The 19,337-nt window shown below is 45.1% G+C and overlaps 1 protein-coding gene and 1 long non-coding RNA gene across 4 annotated transcripts in view; one reads left to right on the top strand and one right to left on the bottom strand.

Moving 5' to 3' along the window:
* Uaca (uveal autoantigen with coiled-coil domains and ankyrin repeats) overlaps nt 1-19,337 on the top strand; it is an 88,461-nt gene that overhangs the window by 39,197 nt on the left and 29,927 nt on the right. For 2 of the 3 annotated variants that reach the window (XM_087562029.1, NM_001195564.1), the window contains 4 exon segments: nt 10,736-10,869; nt 15,922-16,010; nt 17,970-18,034; nt 18,792-18,849. In XM_087562029.1, coding sequence (XP_087418155.1) covers nt 10,736-10,869; nt 15,922-16,010; nt 17,970-18,034; nt 18,792-18,849 — 346 coding nt within the window. 3 annotated transcript variants of the gene reach the window in all.
* Nucleotides 301-7,843, bottom strand: LOC148004179 (uncharacterized). The gene is made up of 2 exons (XR_015627755.1): nt 7,681-7,843; nt 301-481 (listed from the first exon to the last, which is right to left on the bottom strand). It is a non-coding gene; the product is annotated as an uncharacterized LOC148004179 (long non-coding RNA).

The raw sequence follows: 19,337 nt of genomic DNA on the forward strand, positions 1-19,337 counted from the left end.
TGAACCCCTCACTGGCCCCAACTTGCCTGTATATTAAAGTCTTCCTATTTCTTTACATCTATAGCTTTTTTCCTCAGGAATTCCTATCCTAATACATTCAATGTTGAAATCATATAGATAAAAAAAAAATCTCAATTCAACTTTAAAAAGAAAAACACCAACAAAAGATGGAAGGTCTGTTGGTTACTCTTGTTCCCTGGGACAACAGCCCTCGGGCTGTTGACTTATAAACATTGTGTGATCAGATACCTGGGGGCAGGGGGCTCCCCACATGCCAAAGAACTTTCCAGCAACTATCGATTGTGCATCCTGTGATTTAATTCAACTTGACACTATTTACTTAGAGACAGTACCAGATCCTGCAGGCTGAGGCAGTCGACTTAGGTATTTTGGCTCAGGCTTAGAGTTCCGTGTCCGTGGTTGGCCCAGTCACTTTTAGCATAGTGATGAGTCAGGTGTCAATGGAACAGGAATGAGAGGGCTGTCGGGGAAGAGGAAGAGAAAGAGGAAGAGAAAGAGGAAGAGAAAGAGGAAGAGGAAGATAACCAGAGCTTTTAAAGAGGCCACCCTCCATGGTTTATTTCCCCCACTTGCCCTGCCTCATGTCCTCTGCCTCCAGGATGCCCAATATGTATTCATTAATGGAGAAATCACATCCTGAGGCCAGAGTCCTTGCGACCCAGTCACCTCAGGAAGGTCCCCCTCCAGGAACTGTGCTGGGATCCGAGCCTTTAACACATGAGCTGTTAGGGACATTTCAGAACCAACCCATAGCAGGGAGGTTATGAGTAATCTCCCATTCATTTGTAAGCGTGAATACACTCGAGATTTTCTGGACTGAACATGTGTTTCTTTTGCTGCCGTTTTGTTTTTGAGACAGGGTAACTCTGATTGTCCTGGAATGCAGTATATAGACCAGGTTGGCTTTGAACTCACAGACATCTTCCTGCCTCTGCTTCCTAAGTGTTGGGATTAAAGGTGTGCACTGCCACACTTGGCCGTTTGGCCACACATTACTTTAAATTTTATATCATTTCTGAAAAAGTTACTAATGTGCATTTGGTATGAATGAGGTACCCGTGTTCAGACCTGGGAGGTATTTACTTTGTGTGCTTAGCCCTTGTATTATTTACTTCACTGCTGCTGTGATAAAACCAGGACCCCATGTGTCCTATCCAAGGAAGAGTTTACAGATCCCAAGGGAGAAGCCATAATGGCAGGGGAAGCATGGCGGCTGGAATGGGAAGCTGAGAGATCACGTTCCCATCTGTCCACACTTAGAAAGCTGAGAGCATGAACTAGCTGGACGTGGGGCATGGCCATTTAGTCTAAAAGCTGTGTAAACCGGAAGTGGGGCAAGGCACTGTTCCATTAAGCGCCTTCTCTGAGGGACTTGCTTCCTCCAGTAAGGATCTATAACCTTCCCATACCACCTAGGGACCAAGTTTTCAAATGCCAGAGCCTCTTGGGGACATTCGTTCAAGCCACTACAGGGTTTAAAGTTACCACCCGGTTAGACCCACCTAGTGAAATAGCTGTTTTGTGTTAGAATGTTGTCTTTATTCTGGAGAGACAGCTGTAATTTGACTTTACCATAGGTGTTTTGGATAGCTGCATTTGGAGTTGATTATCTCCTTTTCAGACCAGCACAGTAACTAGCCGTGGAACTCTCTTTGTTGGGGGATGGTTCATTGGGAAACTCTTGCCTTACAAAGCACCGAGACTCATGAGAAAATGCTGGAGAGTCAGAGAGAGGAGGAGTCCCTGAGGTTCACTGGCCAGCCAGTCTAGGAGGTGGCTGCCATTCCTCAGAATGACACCACCGGCTGACTATTCAGCTTCTGGGACCACACACACACACACGCATGTGCACCTGTATACACACAAACACATACAAACACATACAGACATACACAAACACCTAAAATTGAAGAAAGAAATGCATGTGTTATACTGTATGGTCAACACTGGAGCTTCTTAATAAAAATGGGCTTCTTGCTTTCAGGGGTTTCTCAGGGTCACCGTTGCTGTGATGAGACACCATGACCAAAAGCAGCTTGGGGAGGAAAGGGTTATTTCAGCCCACCAGTGAAGGAAGTCAGGGAAGGAGCTCAAGGTGGAAACCTGGAGACAGGAGCTGATGCAGAGGCCTGCTTTCTTATGGAACCCAGGACCGCAAGCACAGCGGTAGTCCTGCCCACAGTCAGCTGGGTCATTCCCCATCAACCATCAACTGAGAAAATGCACCACAGGCCAATCTGGTGGAGTATTTTCTCAATTGAGGTTCCTTTCTCCAAAATGACTCTAGCTTGTGTCAAGTTGAAATAAAACTAGTGAGCACACAAAAGCTTGCACCTGCCCCTGCAGAGCTGTGTAAAATGCCTGGCTGCCACTTGCCAAGATACTCTGAGGTGTGCATGGCAGGGAGGTGGCTTCCTAAAGGACTATGGGCTGTGCCTCCACTGCTAGTGACACATTAGAGGGCCTCCCTGGTAACCGGGTGATACAGCTCGAGGTGTTCTCCACCACATATTGAAGTGTGAAGGAGCAGTACGTGAATGTCGGAGGCGGAGAGGCTGGCTCATAGCACACACAGCAGCCTGTGCCGAGCTATGACAGCTACTGTCGGCTCGCAGCCACTCTCACCCGCCTTGGCGTTGTAAAAAGTTATAAATTTGTATCAATTATATTAATGATATCTAAGAAATCATATTTATTTTTTAATTACTGCTGGGCCAAAAATCCTAACATAATGTAAACTATCAACTATAAACTGTAACAGAGACTCACTGTTGAGTTTTTCGGTCCAGGGTTATGTGTCCAGTGTGCAGCAGATCTGCAGAACTGCCTCAGCTGACAGCCGAAACTGAGACTCCCCTTTTTCATCAGTCGCTCCCCTCCCCCGCCTCGGACAGTCACCGTTTGGTTTTTGTTTCTAGGAATTAACTGCTTTTGATTCCTATGAAGGTGGCCTTATACACTGGGTGAGGGGCAAGGGAGGGAAAGAAGGAAAAAGAGAGGGGGAGGGAGAGAGTGGAGAGGGGGGGAAGGAGGAGGTGGGGGGACTGACACAGTATTCCCACAGGACATGAATGCCTTCACTAAGAACTGCATACTACTCCATTGTATCACTCGAGGACCGTCTGTGCTGCGTCTACTCCTGGCTGTTGGGAGGAATGGTGCCGTGGGCTTGGGCATTCTTTCGAATGGGTGCCCAGAAGTGGAGAGGGCCCATGATTCCTGACATCTCTTTCTTTTCTTCTTTTGATAGTAGTTATCCCAATGAGAATAAGATAATGTCTCAACAAACAGTGTTGGGAAAACTGGTTAGCCACAAAAAAATGAAGCTAGACTCTTACATTGTACCCAGTTGAAAAGTAAAGCCGCCCACATACTCACAGACACAGACGCAGGCCTTACTACTGTAAAACCTTCAGAACAGTGGCGTTCTCACGTATGACACCGAAGCAGAAACTTGCCAGAAGAGTCACCTCAAATGTAAACATGTGTACGTGCGTGTGTGTGTGCACACACGTGGAGGTCAGAGCACAACTTGCAGGAACCTACTCTCCACTCCTGTGTGGGTCGTGGGACTGAATGGGTGCCTCGTCTTGGTGAGCCATCACGCCTGCTGATGAACTATTTTAACCTTGGAAGGCTGACAAAGCCATCGTCGGTCCAGTCACTTGGTGTGTGACACTAATCGATCTTTCTATCATGAATTCTTCTTGCATTACAACGGGGTTTGCCAGTTCCTGATCATAACACTTAATCTTTCAAACGTGCTGTTGAATTTGGTTCACCCTGATCATTTTGATTGTGGTCAAAGCATGTAATCGATATCTTGATGTATCTGAGCATGATATAAGATGTAGTTCCTAAAAATAGAGCTGGAAAATTTATACACCAACATTATCACACAGCACCCTCCATTTTTAATAATTGTTTAACGTCCTTAAGTAGCTAGTCTGTAGTCGCACTCCTAAAAGAGTTAGTTTGGTCAGGGGCTGATACTCACTGCTTGTGTGTTCAGCTGTGAAGGGTCCAGTGTCCCTTTTAAATCTGTCTACTGTCATCTTCCTTTTTTGCTGTTTTTATTTTATTTTATGTGCATGCGTTTTTGCCTGCACACATGTATGTGCACCACGTGTATACAGTGCCCATGAAGGCCAGAAGAGGGCATCAGATCACCTAGGACTGGACTGCAGTTCTAGTTCCTCTGCCAGAGTAGCCAGTGCTCTTAGCCACAGGTCATCTCTTCAGCCCTTTCCTGGGCCGCAAGTCAGGAAACCAGGATTTGCCCTATGCTAGATCTTTCTTTTTATTCTTTAAAAAAAAATTTTTTTTTTAAATTTCTGGGTGGACCAGGGAAGCAGGTCCTGAGCTTCCAGTCCCTCAACTACAAAGCAAAGAGAGCAGCAGAGAAGCCATCTGTAAAAAGTCAAGACTGCAACATCCCAGGATGCACCTGTGGTTTATTATATTTCTCTCTCCCCCTGTATTTTTTTTTGTAAATTATTATTTCTAAAGGTTTCAATGGATTTTTCTTTTTAAAGTTTTGCTTAGATTACGTCAAAGGTGGTGGTATTCTCGGCCATCAGAAGGTGTGTGTGGGGGTTGGGGATTTAGCTCAGTGGTAGAGCGCTTGCCTATCAAGCTCAAGGCCCTGGGTTTGGTCCCCAGCTCCGAGAAATAGAAAAAAGAAAAAAAAAAAAAAAAGAAGGTGTGTGTGTGGGTGACCCCTTTTCTGTGATGTCAGCAATCGTAAGGACCTGGTCCAGAGATGTGGGCTGAGTGAAATCAGAAAGTGAAGTGCCTTTCTGTCCCCAAAACCCATGTAATCTTAAGGGCTCCATTGGTAGTGCTTGCCTAGCATGCAGGAAGCCCCGAGTTAGACTCCCAGCACCTCACAAATTGGGCAGGGCAACACACACCTGTGCTTCCAGTACCAGGGCAGGTGGGCGCAGGAGTCAGAAGTGTGGTGATATCGTCCTGGGTTAGCTAGAGTTCCGGGCTAGCCTGGGTGAGGTGAGACCCCATCTCAAAAGAATAGAACAACCCAAAACAGATAAGCTCTGTCAATGAGTTGGCTACCCCTGAAATAAAGTTGATATAGGAATGAGGAAGAAACACTTGAAAATTTTTTTCTTTCTACTTCTTTCTTCATTTTAAGAAGAATTTTCTTGTATTAGTATCCTTCGGCAGGAGCACTTGTAACTGACTGATCCCTTCCATTTTGGAGGTTATTATCTGTCAGCCCCAGCATCAAGCTTTTCAAATGCATCCAATCTTTGATTTTTTTGCAGATGGCTTTTCTGTCTCCGTCTTTGCTTTGTAGCTGACGGACCTGAGGCAGTATAATCTGCTCCCCTGGTATACGCAGCAGGTGTGAGCTCCTTAAACCACAGCTAATAGCTAAGTCTGTTGAGCCACAAAGGCAGACCCAAGGTACATGGCTCAGGAGGGGAGGACCAGAAGAATGGCTTTTTGACTGGGAGGTCTGTGGACCCACTCACAGCTAGCTGAGCCACCCACAGCTTCCTGCCGCTTCTTGGGGCAGTACAGATCCCGCCTAGGGAACAGAGAGTGTGGGAGAGAGAGGACTAGGAGACTGGAATTCTTCTCACCCTGACTAAGAACCCAGTGGCTACCAGATTACCTATTTAAAAGTCAGTTTCATGGCTTCAAGATAGAGAACTGAGACCTCTGTTGTATATAAACGTTGGAAGGGTCATAGAGGGACGGGTGGAAGTAGGGTATAAGGATAGAGGTGACTATAATTTGAAGAAGGGTCCCTTGTACCAGTTAGAGGGGTGGCGTGGAGTGGTGAGCAGTATGCTCAGGCACAAGGGTCTGGGAGGCCTCCGAGGACATGACATTTGAGAGTGACCAAGTGGAAGCTAGGGAATGGGCTTCCAGGTTTGGGGGCAGCAGAGTCAGGGCTGTACTCCATCTGGTCCTTAGGAAGCCACTGTGGGGTGGGTATGAATAGGGCAGGATGGTGGCATCTGGGGCAGCTCAGATGCATGAGGGCACATAGCCCAGCTCCTGAATTGAGAGGCCCTTGTGTGACTTTGGAGAGTTCTTCCAGCTCCCCTCTTTTTTTTTTTTTTTTTTTTTTTTTTTTAATTTTCTTTGCCTTTGCTGGCCTATTTCTAGAAAGAATGTGCTTGCTCTGTTACCCCAAAAGGTCAAGGCCTGAGTTCCATCCTGGATCTCCCCTGAAGAAGAGAGACTAGGCTAGGCAGAGTCTCCGGGGCCAAGTGACCCTTTGGTATCTCATGCAGTCTGGGAGGAAAACACCTTATTGTTTCCAAAAGAATTCAACAGGGCGTGTGAGACTGTACATGGTTTATAATTAGAATATGGGCCTCATGGCTTACATTGCAACCGGAGGGAACCGGTTCCTTGTTGGAGATCATGTAGCATTTTCAATAGGCGTGTAATCTCTGGTGGGATGGTCACCTCCTTCCTCTAAGCCTGACTCGGAATGTCACATCCCATGGAACAGTTTTTGTGACTATGTTTTTTAAAGGATCTCTAAGTTATTCTCATGCAGATGTAGTATGTAGAACACAGTAAACACACAGACACACACAGATACACACACAGACACACACAGACACACACATACCAAAATTAGACCTCCTGATCTGGCAGAGGGAGCAGCCCAGGTAAAGTGGAGAATCTTGGCGGTGTACAAAGTATGGAGGGGTTGTCTTCTTGCCCGCCCCACATAGCTGTGTCTGCTGTGTCTATCTTTACAAAGCTCAGCTTTGGGATGCATTGTCTTCTGTCAGCTTTAATTAGTTTATTTTACCGTGTTTTGTTCGTCTCCACGAATCCAGAGCATCTGACTTTCCACCAAACAGTGTTTGCTCATTCTCACAGACGGGGCGCTCAGCTTGGAAGTGCAGAGTGCCAAGTGTTAAATTTAAAGTTTTAAATTAAAATTTGTGCCACAGTCTCCACCACCGTGCTTGGCAGTGCCCTTGTCCCTTCTTGTTTGACATGTGAGGAGACAGACTGGCAGCAGTTGTAAGCTGAAACCTGGCTGTAGACAGAGCTAGCCAGCCGGGGGTACTAGCATTCAAGGTGGGGTGTGTGTGTGTGTGTGTGTGTGTGTGTGTGTGTGTGCATTTCCTTAAATGAAAGCATGACACATTTGCTTTAAATAGAATTTTATATCCTGTTTGTTTCAGGCTAGTATAATTCCATGATAGATGACCCTAAGATTGAAACCGGCTTGAAATACTGTTTTGTTGAATAACCAGATTTGTCTGTACACCTCCCACCTCCACGGCGTCTCCTTGTCACACACTAACACTGACTGTATTGACGTGGTCAGCGTGTTTCACAATGTGCTTGAGTCATTTCCCCAGGAGACCTGAGTTTAGTTACTCAGAGGGAAGGCATGCATTGACAACAAGTTCTCAGCCCCACTTCTATCACCCAGCTGTCAGGTTCTATGGAATCTAAAATAGAAACTGCCCTTGTGTGATGCAAGCCACACACTGTTTACCGGTCACTTCGGAGGTGGCCATTCTTGTGCACAGCAGTGCCTGGTCTGCAGCGTGGATGAAGCAGGACGTGGGGTGCCTTCCAACGGGGTCCCTGAAAGGGAAAGACTTTGGAAGCCAGCCACTCGCAAGAAAGTAAGAAAGAGGAGGAGTTACATACCTGACTCGGGCAGCCTGTGTCCCGTGCTCGGCCGCAAGGAGGAGACCCTTTCAGCCTTACGATGGTGGAGAAGGATCCAAAAGATGAAGAGATTAAGCCTGGAGATCCAGGCTACGTGCAGCCCGGCATGTGAGGGGAGTCCCTTGCTGGACATCTGCGGATTGGCTTTGTGAGCTGCAGAGATTTGTAACTTAATGCAGCGTCCTTGATGGTTGCAACACGCCACCAGGAGCGTGGCTATGATGAACTGTTGGCTGCCTTGCGCTTCTAACCACTCAGTAGGTATCTGTGGGACAAGGATCCACACACAGGCTTCTCGTGTGCTTTTGAAGTGTCCTGGTTTATTAATGACAATTTCTGGGCTGATGATTTTCCTTCTGGCCTCGCCCACAGTGTTAGCGACCACAGACAAAAGCGTCTGTGTTTCTGGACTTAGAAGGCACAAGATAGAATGTTAGTAGCGGGGCGGTAGTACTGTTAACTGACTTTGGGGCAGAACTGGAAATGGTGCTTAATGAAGTCGGACGTAAAATTACTCACACAAGACTCTAATCATGTTGAATTGTCCTCCTCTTCCTCCTCCTGCTTCTCCTTCTCCTCTGCCTCCTCTATTGAAAGCCTTCCTGTGGGGTTCTCAGTGGTTTGTGAGCTATGGGGAGCTTTTGTGCTGCCTAGCAAGTTTCTTTGGGGATCACGATGGCGGTTTTAGGTCTGAGGATGAACTAATCAGTTAGGGCAGTATTTGTGTGGTGAGCATGACCTAATCCTCCAGGCACTTGACAGCCCAGCACCTCTTCCGCCTAAATCCACTGCTGCTCCCCAGGCCAAGCGCTGGGCTGTCTTGCTCTAAAGTGAAAGAGGTGAGGCCGAAACCCTGAGTTAGGTTCAGGTTTTGAGTCAAGAGGTCGGCATTGTTCACATGTTGGCAGTTTGGAGTTCGGAAGTTAGAGGAAGACGGGTTGATTACTAAATTTAACCTCGGTGCTTCATTTCTGAAGTCTGTGGATGCTCAGACCAGGGTCCGTTAAAATAATTCTCAGGAGAGTTAAAAATTTCAATTTTTGTATTTTTCTCTTTTAAGTACTTCATGCGTCATTTGGAGGAATTTACTATAAAGATTTAGGAAGTTGGACTTTTTTTTTTTTTCTTGTTAAACATGTAGAGGATTTTGTGGGCAAGGGATTGATGACTTTGCCAATGATGTGACAATGCTTGTATCTTTTTTTTTTTTTCTTTTCTTTTTTTTCGGAGCTGGGGACCGAACCCAGGGCCTTGTGCTTGCTAGGCAAGCGCTCTACCACTGAGCTAAATCCCCAGCCCACAATGCTTGTATCTTACAGAGTTGTAGAAATAGCACTGGCTGAGCATGGGGTTTAGAAGTGAGTTTTATTACGTCGTAAACATCTTTGTGTGTATTCATGAGAGTGCCACATATCATAGCTCGTGGCCAGAGATCAGAGGACAACTTGTGGGAGTCAGGCCTCTCCTTCTACCCTGTGGGTCGTGGGGATTAAACTCAGGTTGTCAGACTTGGTGGCAAGAACCTTTAGTGTTTGAGCCATCTTGCCAGCCCAATGTGGTACTTTCCAAGATTAAATCTGTTGTGCTTAAAAACGTGTGTTCTGTCACCCAATATTACCTTTTCTTCCATCTCCCGTCTAAGTGTTAAACCACACCTGCACTTACATATATTATAATATATGTAAGTGTGTATGTAAGCATAGGTGTTTACATTTTCTTTTCTTAGAAATTTATTTTTATTTTATGTCCATTGGTGTTTTGCCTACATATATGTCTGTATGGAAGTGTTGGATCCCCGGAACTGGACAACTGTGGGCTGCACTGTGGGTCCTGGGAGTTGCCTCTGGAAGGGCAACCAATGCTCTTAACCACTGAGCTGTCTCTCCAGCCCACATGTTTACAGTTTGATCCCAAGTTCTGGTACATCTATGCATTGAGAAAAGATCTATGTCATTGGCCTCCCAGTGTGCTCTCCGACCAAAGCCAACACAACCTTGCTGTGGTCAAACTATATATTGTGTGCCACTTCCTCCTGGTTTTGAAATGACCTTCACCTTCCTTGTAAGTTTATATGCACTGAGTTTTTGCAAAAATAAAAAACGTCTGCTGGCAACGGTGGTGGTGGTGCATGCCTTGGGAGACTGAGGCAGGAGGATGGCCTCAGTTTGAGGCCAGTCTGGGCTCTATAGGGAGACCCTGTCTCTTAAGCAACAACAACAACAACAAACAAAGAAAAACCCCAATGCTTTAGAGTCTTTCTTCTTTAGTTTCTTTTGATCCTAATGTGTAGGTATGATCTATCCTTTATTCTGTTGAATATTGTATGTGTACAGTTGTATTTCGAACACCTTTGAAATAGGAGTCATTATAGTGTGTTACAGTGCACAGAGTTCCACTAACTGAACCTAAGGATGCTGGGAAACAGTAACCAGAGACGTCTGTGAAAGTGTGAGCCATAGGGGGACAGGGAGCTGTCAGAGTCAAGACCCAGCTCCACCACTCAAGTCATTTGATGCCAGGAGTGTGACTCCTCTCCTCTGTTAAGAGTATCTCATAATTGTAGTTCTCTGGGTAGCTTAAGGGGTTACTACTGACTTGGGGTGAATGTTCAGTAATTATTAATTTCCTTTTTTTCCCCTTAAGATGCTAACAGGATATCAAACATGTAAAACATACATTTTCTTTCAAGTTTAAGGCAGATAGACTTCTCACGAGTCATGATTTGAGGAGGTTTTACAGGCCTTTAATCTCAGCACTAAGAAGGCAGAAGCAGATGGATCCCTGTGAGATGAAGGCCAGCCTGGTTCCAGGTCACTCAGGGCTACATAGAGAAACCCCATCTCCAATAAGTTAGTAACTAAATACGTACGTAAATAAATAATCCGCTGTCCCAGCCAAGTGAGCATAGCAGAGAGAAGGGGGTTTGGGTGCAGCTGGGAACTGAGTGATACACTCCGAGGGCCTTCTGTTTCTTCCTCTCCGTAGGAAGCTGACTAACATGGTCTGCCCTGCTTCCTCTCTCCTTTTCTTGTAGCTTTCAGCAGAGTGGAATAAATACGATGACCGGTTGATGAAGGCTGCTGAAAGGGGGGATGTGGAGAAAGTATCCTCTATCCTTGCCAAAAAGGGCGTCCATCCAGGCAAGCTGGATGTGGAAGGCAGATCGGCGTGAGTATCCCCCTGTCACTGAGGTCTGGGTAGAGCCCTGGGGTCCAAATGCCATCTGCCAATTGTGGCTATCCCTGTTGTGACTTTAAACATCTGACACAGAACCGTTTACTGAGAAATGTTTTAGACAAACTAACAATTGCCCTCCATTTGATACTTTTCTGTGTCCAGCTGCTTAGGTAAAACCCAACCTGTGCTATTCGGGTATTCTCATTGGCAAACTTTTCTTCAGTCCTTATCATATTTGATCTTTGAAGCAGCCAAGTGGAAGACGCAGAGAGAAGTCTTCAGAATGTAAATAGCTTGTTCTGATCTCAGGCGTCCTGGAGCTGGGATGTGGCCCCAGCTTTCCACCTGGGAAGCATTCTGAAAAGGACGCTGTCCATGCCCCAAATTGAGTTTTTAATTTAGATCATTTGTTTCAGCAAAACTGAGCAGAACAGAGAGGGGATGGAATACCTGGTGTGCCTCAGGGAGACACAGTTAGAGAGTCCATCTTCTCTGTGTTTGTGTGAACTGACTGACTCCCAGTTTACTCTGTGCCTCTGAGCCAATGTCTCTTCCCTACCATCCCAGATCTGCACCGTTTCCTTTCTTACTGATGCTAAGAGGCAGTTGGGTTAAAGGGTAGATCTTGATTCTGTTAAGACTCTTAATTCCAGCTCTGGCAACTGTAGCTGGGAGCCCTTCCAGCGCCAGAGGTGAAAAGTCCCATTTCCTAAAATCCCTGTCTTAGCCTTGCAGGCGATTTTTTTTCTCTTCAAAATTGTGTAATTGGAAGCCAGATGCTAAATAGAGAAGTGAATATTAGGAATCAAACCACTAATGTTTGATGTAGATTATAACTTTGGAATGTGTAATATTTCAATTGAGCAGAGTGAAGCTACAAATTCAGGTTTTAACAGCAATAAATCTTGAATCTGTTGGCTTCAGTCTGTCAGTTTTGTCCAGCAGCTAGATTTCTGTCTGTCTGTCTGTCTGCTTGCTTTCATTGAGACAGGGTATCTCCAGGTAGTGTTACCTAACTTCACCAAGATGTAAACCAGACTGACCTCAAACTCATAGAGGTCACCCACCTCTGCTTCCCAAGTGCTGGGATTAAAAGGTGTACACCATTGTGCCCAGTCAAGTAGCATTCCTTTTAAGTGATAGATAAGTGAATTTTTATTTTTTCTCCTTTTTTTTTTGACAAATCTTATGCTGTTTGATGCAGCTCGTAGCACAGATGGTAAAATGTAATCTCTACAAGTGAGCTGTCTGACTAGTCTCTTCTTTCCCCAACAGTAAAACAGTACATTGTGTGGTAAAGCCCTCTGTGTGTGTGCCCACAGTTCTCCTTCTTTCGGTGTTTGGAATGGATGGTTGCTTGAGTGTCCTCTCTTGGTCAAAAGTTCATTTGTGGGATTATCTTTGCTAACTGAGCCACACAGAATCAGTGTCATTTGGTGTCGCTTGATTCCTGTTAGACCTCCAGGTTTTCTTTGTAAGAAGTAGCCTTCTACCTGGGACTCATAGGGCAGAATGTTTCTCTTTTCATTTATATGTATATAACTACATATTGTTTCTTAATGAAAGCATTTTGTATTTAGCTAACTTTAATGTGTGTTACAGATTTATCTTCTATATTATCTCTAATGGCAAAACAATTTTAATTTGAAGTATTTTATTTTCAATTTTCAATTTGTTTTGTTTTTTGTTTTTTGAGACAGGGTTTCTCTTTGTAGCCCTGGCTGTCCTGGAACTTGCTCTGTAGACCAGGCTGGTCTCAAGCTCACAGAAGAGATCCACCTGCCTCTGCCTCCCAAGTGCTGGGATGAAAAGTGTGCACCACCACTGACCAGCTTAACTTTGAAAACTTTAAAGACACTTTTATTTTGAAAACATTTTGTTTTCAATTTTTTATTTTTACTTTTAAAAATATTTTATATGTCTATATGTCTGTGTGCATGCCCAAGTGTATGTACGTGGGTATGCAGGAGCCCACAGAGTCCAGAAAAGTACATTGGATATTCTGTAACTGGAGATATAGACAGTTGTGAGCCATTGAGTATGTGTACTGGGAATTGAACCTGTGTCCTCTATAAGAGTAACCAATGTTCTTAACCACAGAGCCATCTCTCCAGTCCCATGTTTTGAAATTCTTTTAAGAAGCAACAAGTACTTCTTAATATAATGTGGTTCTAGAAAGACCCAGGATGGGGGTAGTGGTAGAAACCGAGTTTAATGATCAAGACTATCCAATGTAGGCACACAATCTTGTAACTCTAGCTTCAGTGGATCCAACACTCTCTCTGGCCTCCAGACATCCTCAAGCACACAGGCATAAACACATAGACATACACAAACACACACATATACACAGACGGATATGCACACAGACATACACACAGACAGACACACAACAATAGACATGTATATACAGACACACACACATATACACAGACATACACACAGACAGACACACAAAACATAGACATGTACATTCAGACATACACACACATACACAGACACACATACTTGTACAGACATATACACACAAAGACACACAATCATATAAAGACATCCCCCCACACACACTACATATATTTAAGAAGAAGAGGTTCTCTTAGTTACAAAGCAGTGTTTCTGTAAAGCTCTTTCTCATATGTCACGAGCAGCTCTGCACACACGTTTCTATGATTGACATGTCTTCTCCCTGAAGCATGTCTGCTATTTATAGGTCTGTAGTGTAGGCAGTGGATTAGCTGGGGATCCTGCTCTCGTGTGCACGGTCAGTGTCATGTTGGGCTGTTATGTAGACCACAGTCTTTGTAAGTTGGTGAGCTGAGGAGTGCAACCCCCCAAACTGGCATTTCTATAGTCTTAGGAGTCTTAAGAACCTCAGTGTAGAGGAGGCACTCCTGCTTCCCTCCAGAGGGCCACACAGTGTGTTACAGGGTATGATTTCCTTCCATATCTCGGGAGACAGAATGATATCCGTGGCCCAAATGTGTTTGTCCTATTAAAATGGAGAATGAATTTGGCTGTTAAGAAGGGCTCTTCTCCTGTGTACTTGGAGCTGTACGCAGCCCTGCTGTCCTCACAAGGAACTTGTTCTCATCTGTCTTAATATAACTAGAGTCACATAATGACCTGGTATCTGAGAATGGATTTGCAGGCTATTGTGGATTTTGTCTCTTGGCTTTACTTGCTCAGACATTTGCGAGTGTGACCTCACACTTGTGTCTGGGAGTGTAACAGAAAGCAAAACAGACAGTAACTCTGCTTTTATTGAGTTTGCAGTTGACTGGGAAGAGAACCGCAAGCCACAGAAAGAATCAATATTGGACTTATATGGCATAAAATGTTACTTCTACAGAGACTAGTGAAGGTAGGGATGGGGTGCCAGGAGAATAGGGGTTCAGCAGTGGGAACATGAGCTCCTCTGTTCTGAGCAGGGAAGGAGCCTCCTGCTGAGAGTGAGCCCAGCCTGAGCCTGCATTTTCATGCCTTCGCCTGACATCTTCAGGGGAGGTCCTCTTGCCCAGGACCTCCTTCCAATGTCACCTTGGATTCTGTGTCTTCTACCCACAATGCCTATCTCCTCACAAGTTTATATTTGGATGAGTTCTAGTCAGTAGCAGTTTATTCAGTAAAAGGTTTTATTTTACATGGATGTGTGGATGTGTGCACACATGTATATGGGAGCCAGTGGAGAGCAGAAGGGGTGGGCTCCTCTGGTGCAGAGTTATGGGTTGTGTTAAGCCAACTGATGAGGGTGTTAGGAATTGACTAGAAGAGCAGCAAGTACTCTGAACTGTGGGTTCCTCTCCCTAGCCCCAAAGTTAGCATCTTAAGCAGGCTTGACCCTCCTTGTTAGGGACCTTGATCAATGGCGTCTGCTTGTGTGAAATGTCAGCCACACGGGTGGAAGAAGAAGAATTCAATGTTGATAATAGTCACTGTTGGAGGGAGAAAGCATGGGCTAGCTAGACAATTCGGAAGAGAGAAAGTCTGGTCTACTGTGTCCTTAACCCTCTTCTGTAACTTTCTGGGGGTAGTTTCAGTATATTTTAAATCAAACAAAATGACCTTTAGAAATGTTCCAGTGTGGTTGCTGGTAAAGTGGCTTAGTGGGTGACTGCTTGTTACCCAAACACAAAGACCAGACTTCTTACCCCTGAACTCATGGAGATGGAGGTGCAGGGAGAGGTCTGTCTGTCATCTCCTGAGCTCAAGCTCAGGGAGTGGAGATGGGTGGGCCTGGGGGAGGCTGGGCAGGCTCAAGTGAGATACCCTGCCTCAGTGAATAAGACAGAGCCTGATAAAGGAAGATTCCCGGTGTCAGCCTTGGGCTTCCATGTGCATTCACATACCCTCAAACACACACACACACACACACACACACACACACACACACACACACACACACACACACACCACAGACATATACACATACCAACCAAAAAAAGCAAGAAGATAAATTCCAGTGTACATTTATTTATTCAGTTCCAAGCACTAGGGGTTTTGATAGCAAAATAGTAAATTACAGGGCTAATGGCATTATATAATGACATTTTCTCTTATCAAAGCCATCGAACATTAAAGTGTTTCATACTAAGGAGCTATTTCTAGAGTCCCCTGGCTAGTTTTTTAGTCAAATTTTTAAGCATTTCAGATGGAAACTAAAAATGTTGTATTTATAAAGGTGTTCTAATAAAGTGACGCCTTCTTAACACTGTGTTTGTGCCTCTGTGTGTGTGTGTGCACATGTGTGTGTTAATAAGGGATGATGTTGGTAGAACATTTTTAAAAATGTGTGTGGGTGTTTTGCTTACAAATATGTCTGTGCACATGTATGCCTCGTGCCCAAGGAGGCCAGAAGAAGGTGTTGGATCCCCTGGGAGTAGAGTTACAGATGGTTGTGAGCTGCCATATGGGTGCCAGGAATTGAACCTGGGTCCTGTGGAAGAGCAACCAGTGCTCTTAACCACTGAGCCATCTCTAGGTCCATGAACCTTTAAATTACCTTCCTTAGTTTCCATAGCATAATGGGTGTTCTCTTTCATTCAGCTTCCACGTCGTGGCAGCCAAAGGGAATCTGGAGTGTCTGAACGCCATTCTTACTCATGGCATTGATGTTGCAACCAGGGACAGTGCAGGTACACCTCCTCCAATATTAACCCCTCCCTTCCTCCTCCCTCCCTCACTTTTCCCTTCCCCTTTCTTCCTTCCCTCCTTCCTTCCCTCCTTCTCTTTTTCTTTCTTGCTAAAGATTGGGCCTTTCATATTCTGGGCAAACACTCTACCAGCAGTTATATACTCCACACATTTAAAATCAAACCTAACTTAAAAAGTAAAATAACTGTTTCTGCTTTAGTTTATTGTTTTACTTACCATTTATTTTTAGATTTATTTACGTGTACGCATTGTGTGCCTGGCTATATGTATGTGCACCATGTGAGCACAGTACCCATAGAGGCCACAAGTGGATGTAAAATCCCCTAGAGCTGGCTGTGAGCTGGCTGATGTGGGTGCTGGGAACTGAACCCAGGTCCTCTGCAAGAGCAGCAAGTGCTCTTAAACCACTGAGCCGTTGCTCCAGTCCCGAGTTTCTGAGTTGAGAAAACATTTACTTCTGAGTATCACTATGAGAGAGGTCAAGTACAGGGGATTTAGACTGCGAGGGCAGCTGCCCGCTAATTCTAATGCTACAATGCCTGACTTCAGAGACTTTAGGGGCCGTTTCATTTATATTCACATCCTGTGCCATGTCCTCTTTGCGATGAGGGTATTTGACACTCAGTTGGCTGTCTCCATGGTGGCGGTAAGGATGGTGACAGTTGACACTCTACAGCAACTGGGTGGTTTCTCTTTGGAGCTGCTGAGTACCTTACAAGCTTCACCCGTGTTAATTCATCTTCTCTGCAGCTCAGCCAACGAGGGTTTGACATACTGAGCACTCAGTCACTTGCCCCAGACCCTACAAGAGACTAATGCCATAGGGATCCTGTCCTGGGTTTGCCTGTCTCTGTCACAAGTTGTTTAGACAGTTGGATCCTTTTTTTTTTCCCTCATCTCTTGCTACCCCTGTCTTTAAATCTCAACACTTTGTACATTCAAGGTAAATATGAAAGTGTTTGGACACAGCTGTTGGAAAAGCTACTGCTTTTCCTTCAGCGAGAGCTTTAGATTTTGATGAACTCAGCTGAATATTATTTATTGTTTGCATGGGTGAGTGTTTGCAAGTTAACACTTACATGCCCCAGGACACATGTGGAGGTCAGAGTACAAAAGCAGAAATTGATTCTCTCCTCCTACTGTGTGGATCCTGAGGATAGAACTTGGGTCATCAGGTAGGAAGCGATTGCCTCTGCCCCCTGAGCCCTCTTGCAAGCTCTCTGAGCTGCACTTGCAGCTTGGGTTCTGAAATGTAAAGGCCGTGTCTCACAGACTAGTGGGAGCAGCTGCTTGTGCTGTATCCAGACCTGCTTATAGACCTGCGCTCTCTGTGTTTTGTGTTAGAACCTGGCTGATCAGACCCGGGGAAACATTCAGCTTATTTAAACTCACATTGAATTGTGTGGATACTGAAAGCCTGTGTGTTTGCCTCTTCTCTAGCCGATGTGCTTGTGAAAGCAAGCTGCACCTTAAGATATCTGTGATACTGGAAAGAGCTGAAGGGCATCGCAGGTTGGATATTGGCATAGCCCATGAAACCCTTATGCCTTTCACTAAGTGAGATGTGTGTGTAAGGAAACACAGTTAGGAGGGACAATAGGATGGCTCAGTGGACAAAGGTGGATGACCCGAGCTTGATCCCCCATGAATCCACGTGGTGGAAGAAGAGAACTGATTCCTGTAGTTGTCCTGAAAAGCTTGATGTAACACATGGATACCTCCACCCACAAATGTGTGTGTGTGTGTGTGTGTGTGTGTGTGTGTGTGTGTGTGTGTGTGCTACATTACTAAAATGTCAAACATCTCAGGAACTGAAAGCCTGTTTACAAATTAAATATACTGTCAACCAATTGGGGGAACAATTGTCGTATTATTTCTGTGAAGATTGCCATATGAAGACAATACTCCTTCTCACAGACTTGAAATGTTTGCTTTCGTAGGGAGGAATGCGCTTCACCTGGCAGCTAAGTACGGACACGCGTTGTGCCTACAGAAACTTCTACAGGTAGACATGGTGGGGACACTCCCTTCCAAATGAGCCCCCAAAGCTCGAGTGTGCTCTTGGTGTCTTAACCTGAGGTCAAAGAGTGGCAGACGAACCCCAACCATTCACTTAGCTGGTGACTTTTCCATCCTCTGTGAAAGAATGTGAACAATAAGGAACAAAAGTGGGAGGGAAGTGAATCACATAACTCAGTGTATTAAAAATAAACAATGAAGACCTGACCTTCCTGTTGATGTGAGCTGAGGGGCCATAGCTTCTGCTGCCTAGAGCAGGCGTGAGACAGAGGAGAGCACCAGCTCGTGTGCGACTGTGTCTCCACACAGGTGGCTCACACACCATAAGAATAGCGTCATGAGTTTTCACCAGATAGCCGCAGCCTTGTGCTAGCCACTTGACTTCACAAGGCCTTTGGCCAAAGTGTCCAGCCCTGTGTTGATCTTAGAACTGGTTTGTTCTCCAGATTCATTTTACCTCTTGCTGGGGGAAAAAAAAAAAGCCCAAACAATGCCATCTTGTCAATACTCCCGGCTATTGTGATGGCATACGTTTCCTGCTGGGTGAAATACTGTTCGGTTCACAGTTGTGTAGCATGATTTTATTTGTTTCACGTCAAAATATTTAGTGTGTTGTCTGAACGTCTTTACTTTCTTTGATAAGTGGAACATTTTAAGATTAAATAACAACTGTTCAATCGAGTGTGGATCTCGAATTTTAAAACAAAGCCTTCCCATATCACCCTGTCGCTCTGTCACAACAGTACAACTGTCCCACTGAGCATGTGGACCTTCAGGGAAGAACCGCCCTACACGACGCAGGTGAGTGGACATTTGCTCCCAGACGTGATGGTTTCTGAATACAGTGAATCCCTGAAAGTAATCTTAAAGGGTTTAACATGAATTCATTTGGGTAATTGGTGGAGAAAAAGTAGTAGTGAATTTGTATGCTTAAAATTGAAATTTAATAATTGCAGCTGAAGAAGCTTCATTCAGGGGCGGGTGAGATGTCTCGGCAATTAAGGGAGCTTGCTGTTCATCCAGAGGACCCGAGTTCAATTCCTTATATCCATGTTGGGTGGCTAACAACTGCCTGTAACAACAGCTCCAGGGGATCCGATGGCCTCTTTTGGCCTCTGTGGGGACTGCATACATGTGCACACTGTTACCCCACCCTACACACCTGCCCACATAGTTACAAGATAAAAACTAAAATATTCATTCAGTCAGTATTTCAGCTGGCCCAATCAGTAGGTAGGTGAGGTGTGGGGAGGGACAGTGCAGATGCCTGTTGGCCAGGAGTGCAATGC

This window comes from Rattus norvegicus, chromosome 8 (genome assembly GCF_021556685.1).
Source record: "Rattus norvegicus strain SHRSP/BbbUtx chromosome 8, alternate assembly SHRSP_T2T, whole genome shotgun sequence".
NCBI classification, from domain to species: Eukaryota; Metazoa; Chordata; class Mammalia; order Rodentia; family Muridae; genus Rattus; species Rattus norvegicus.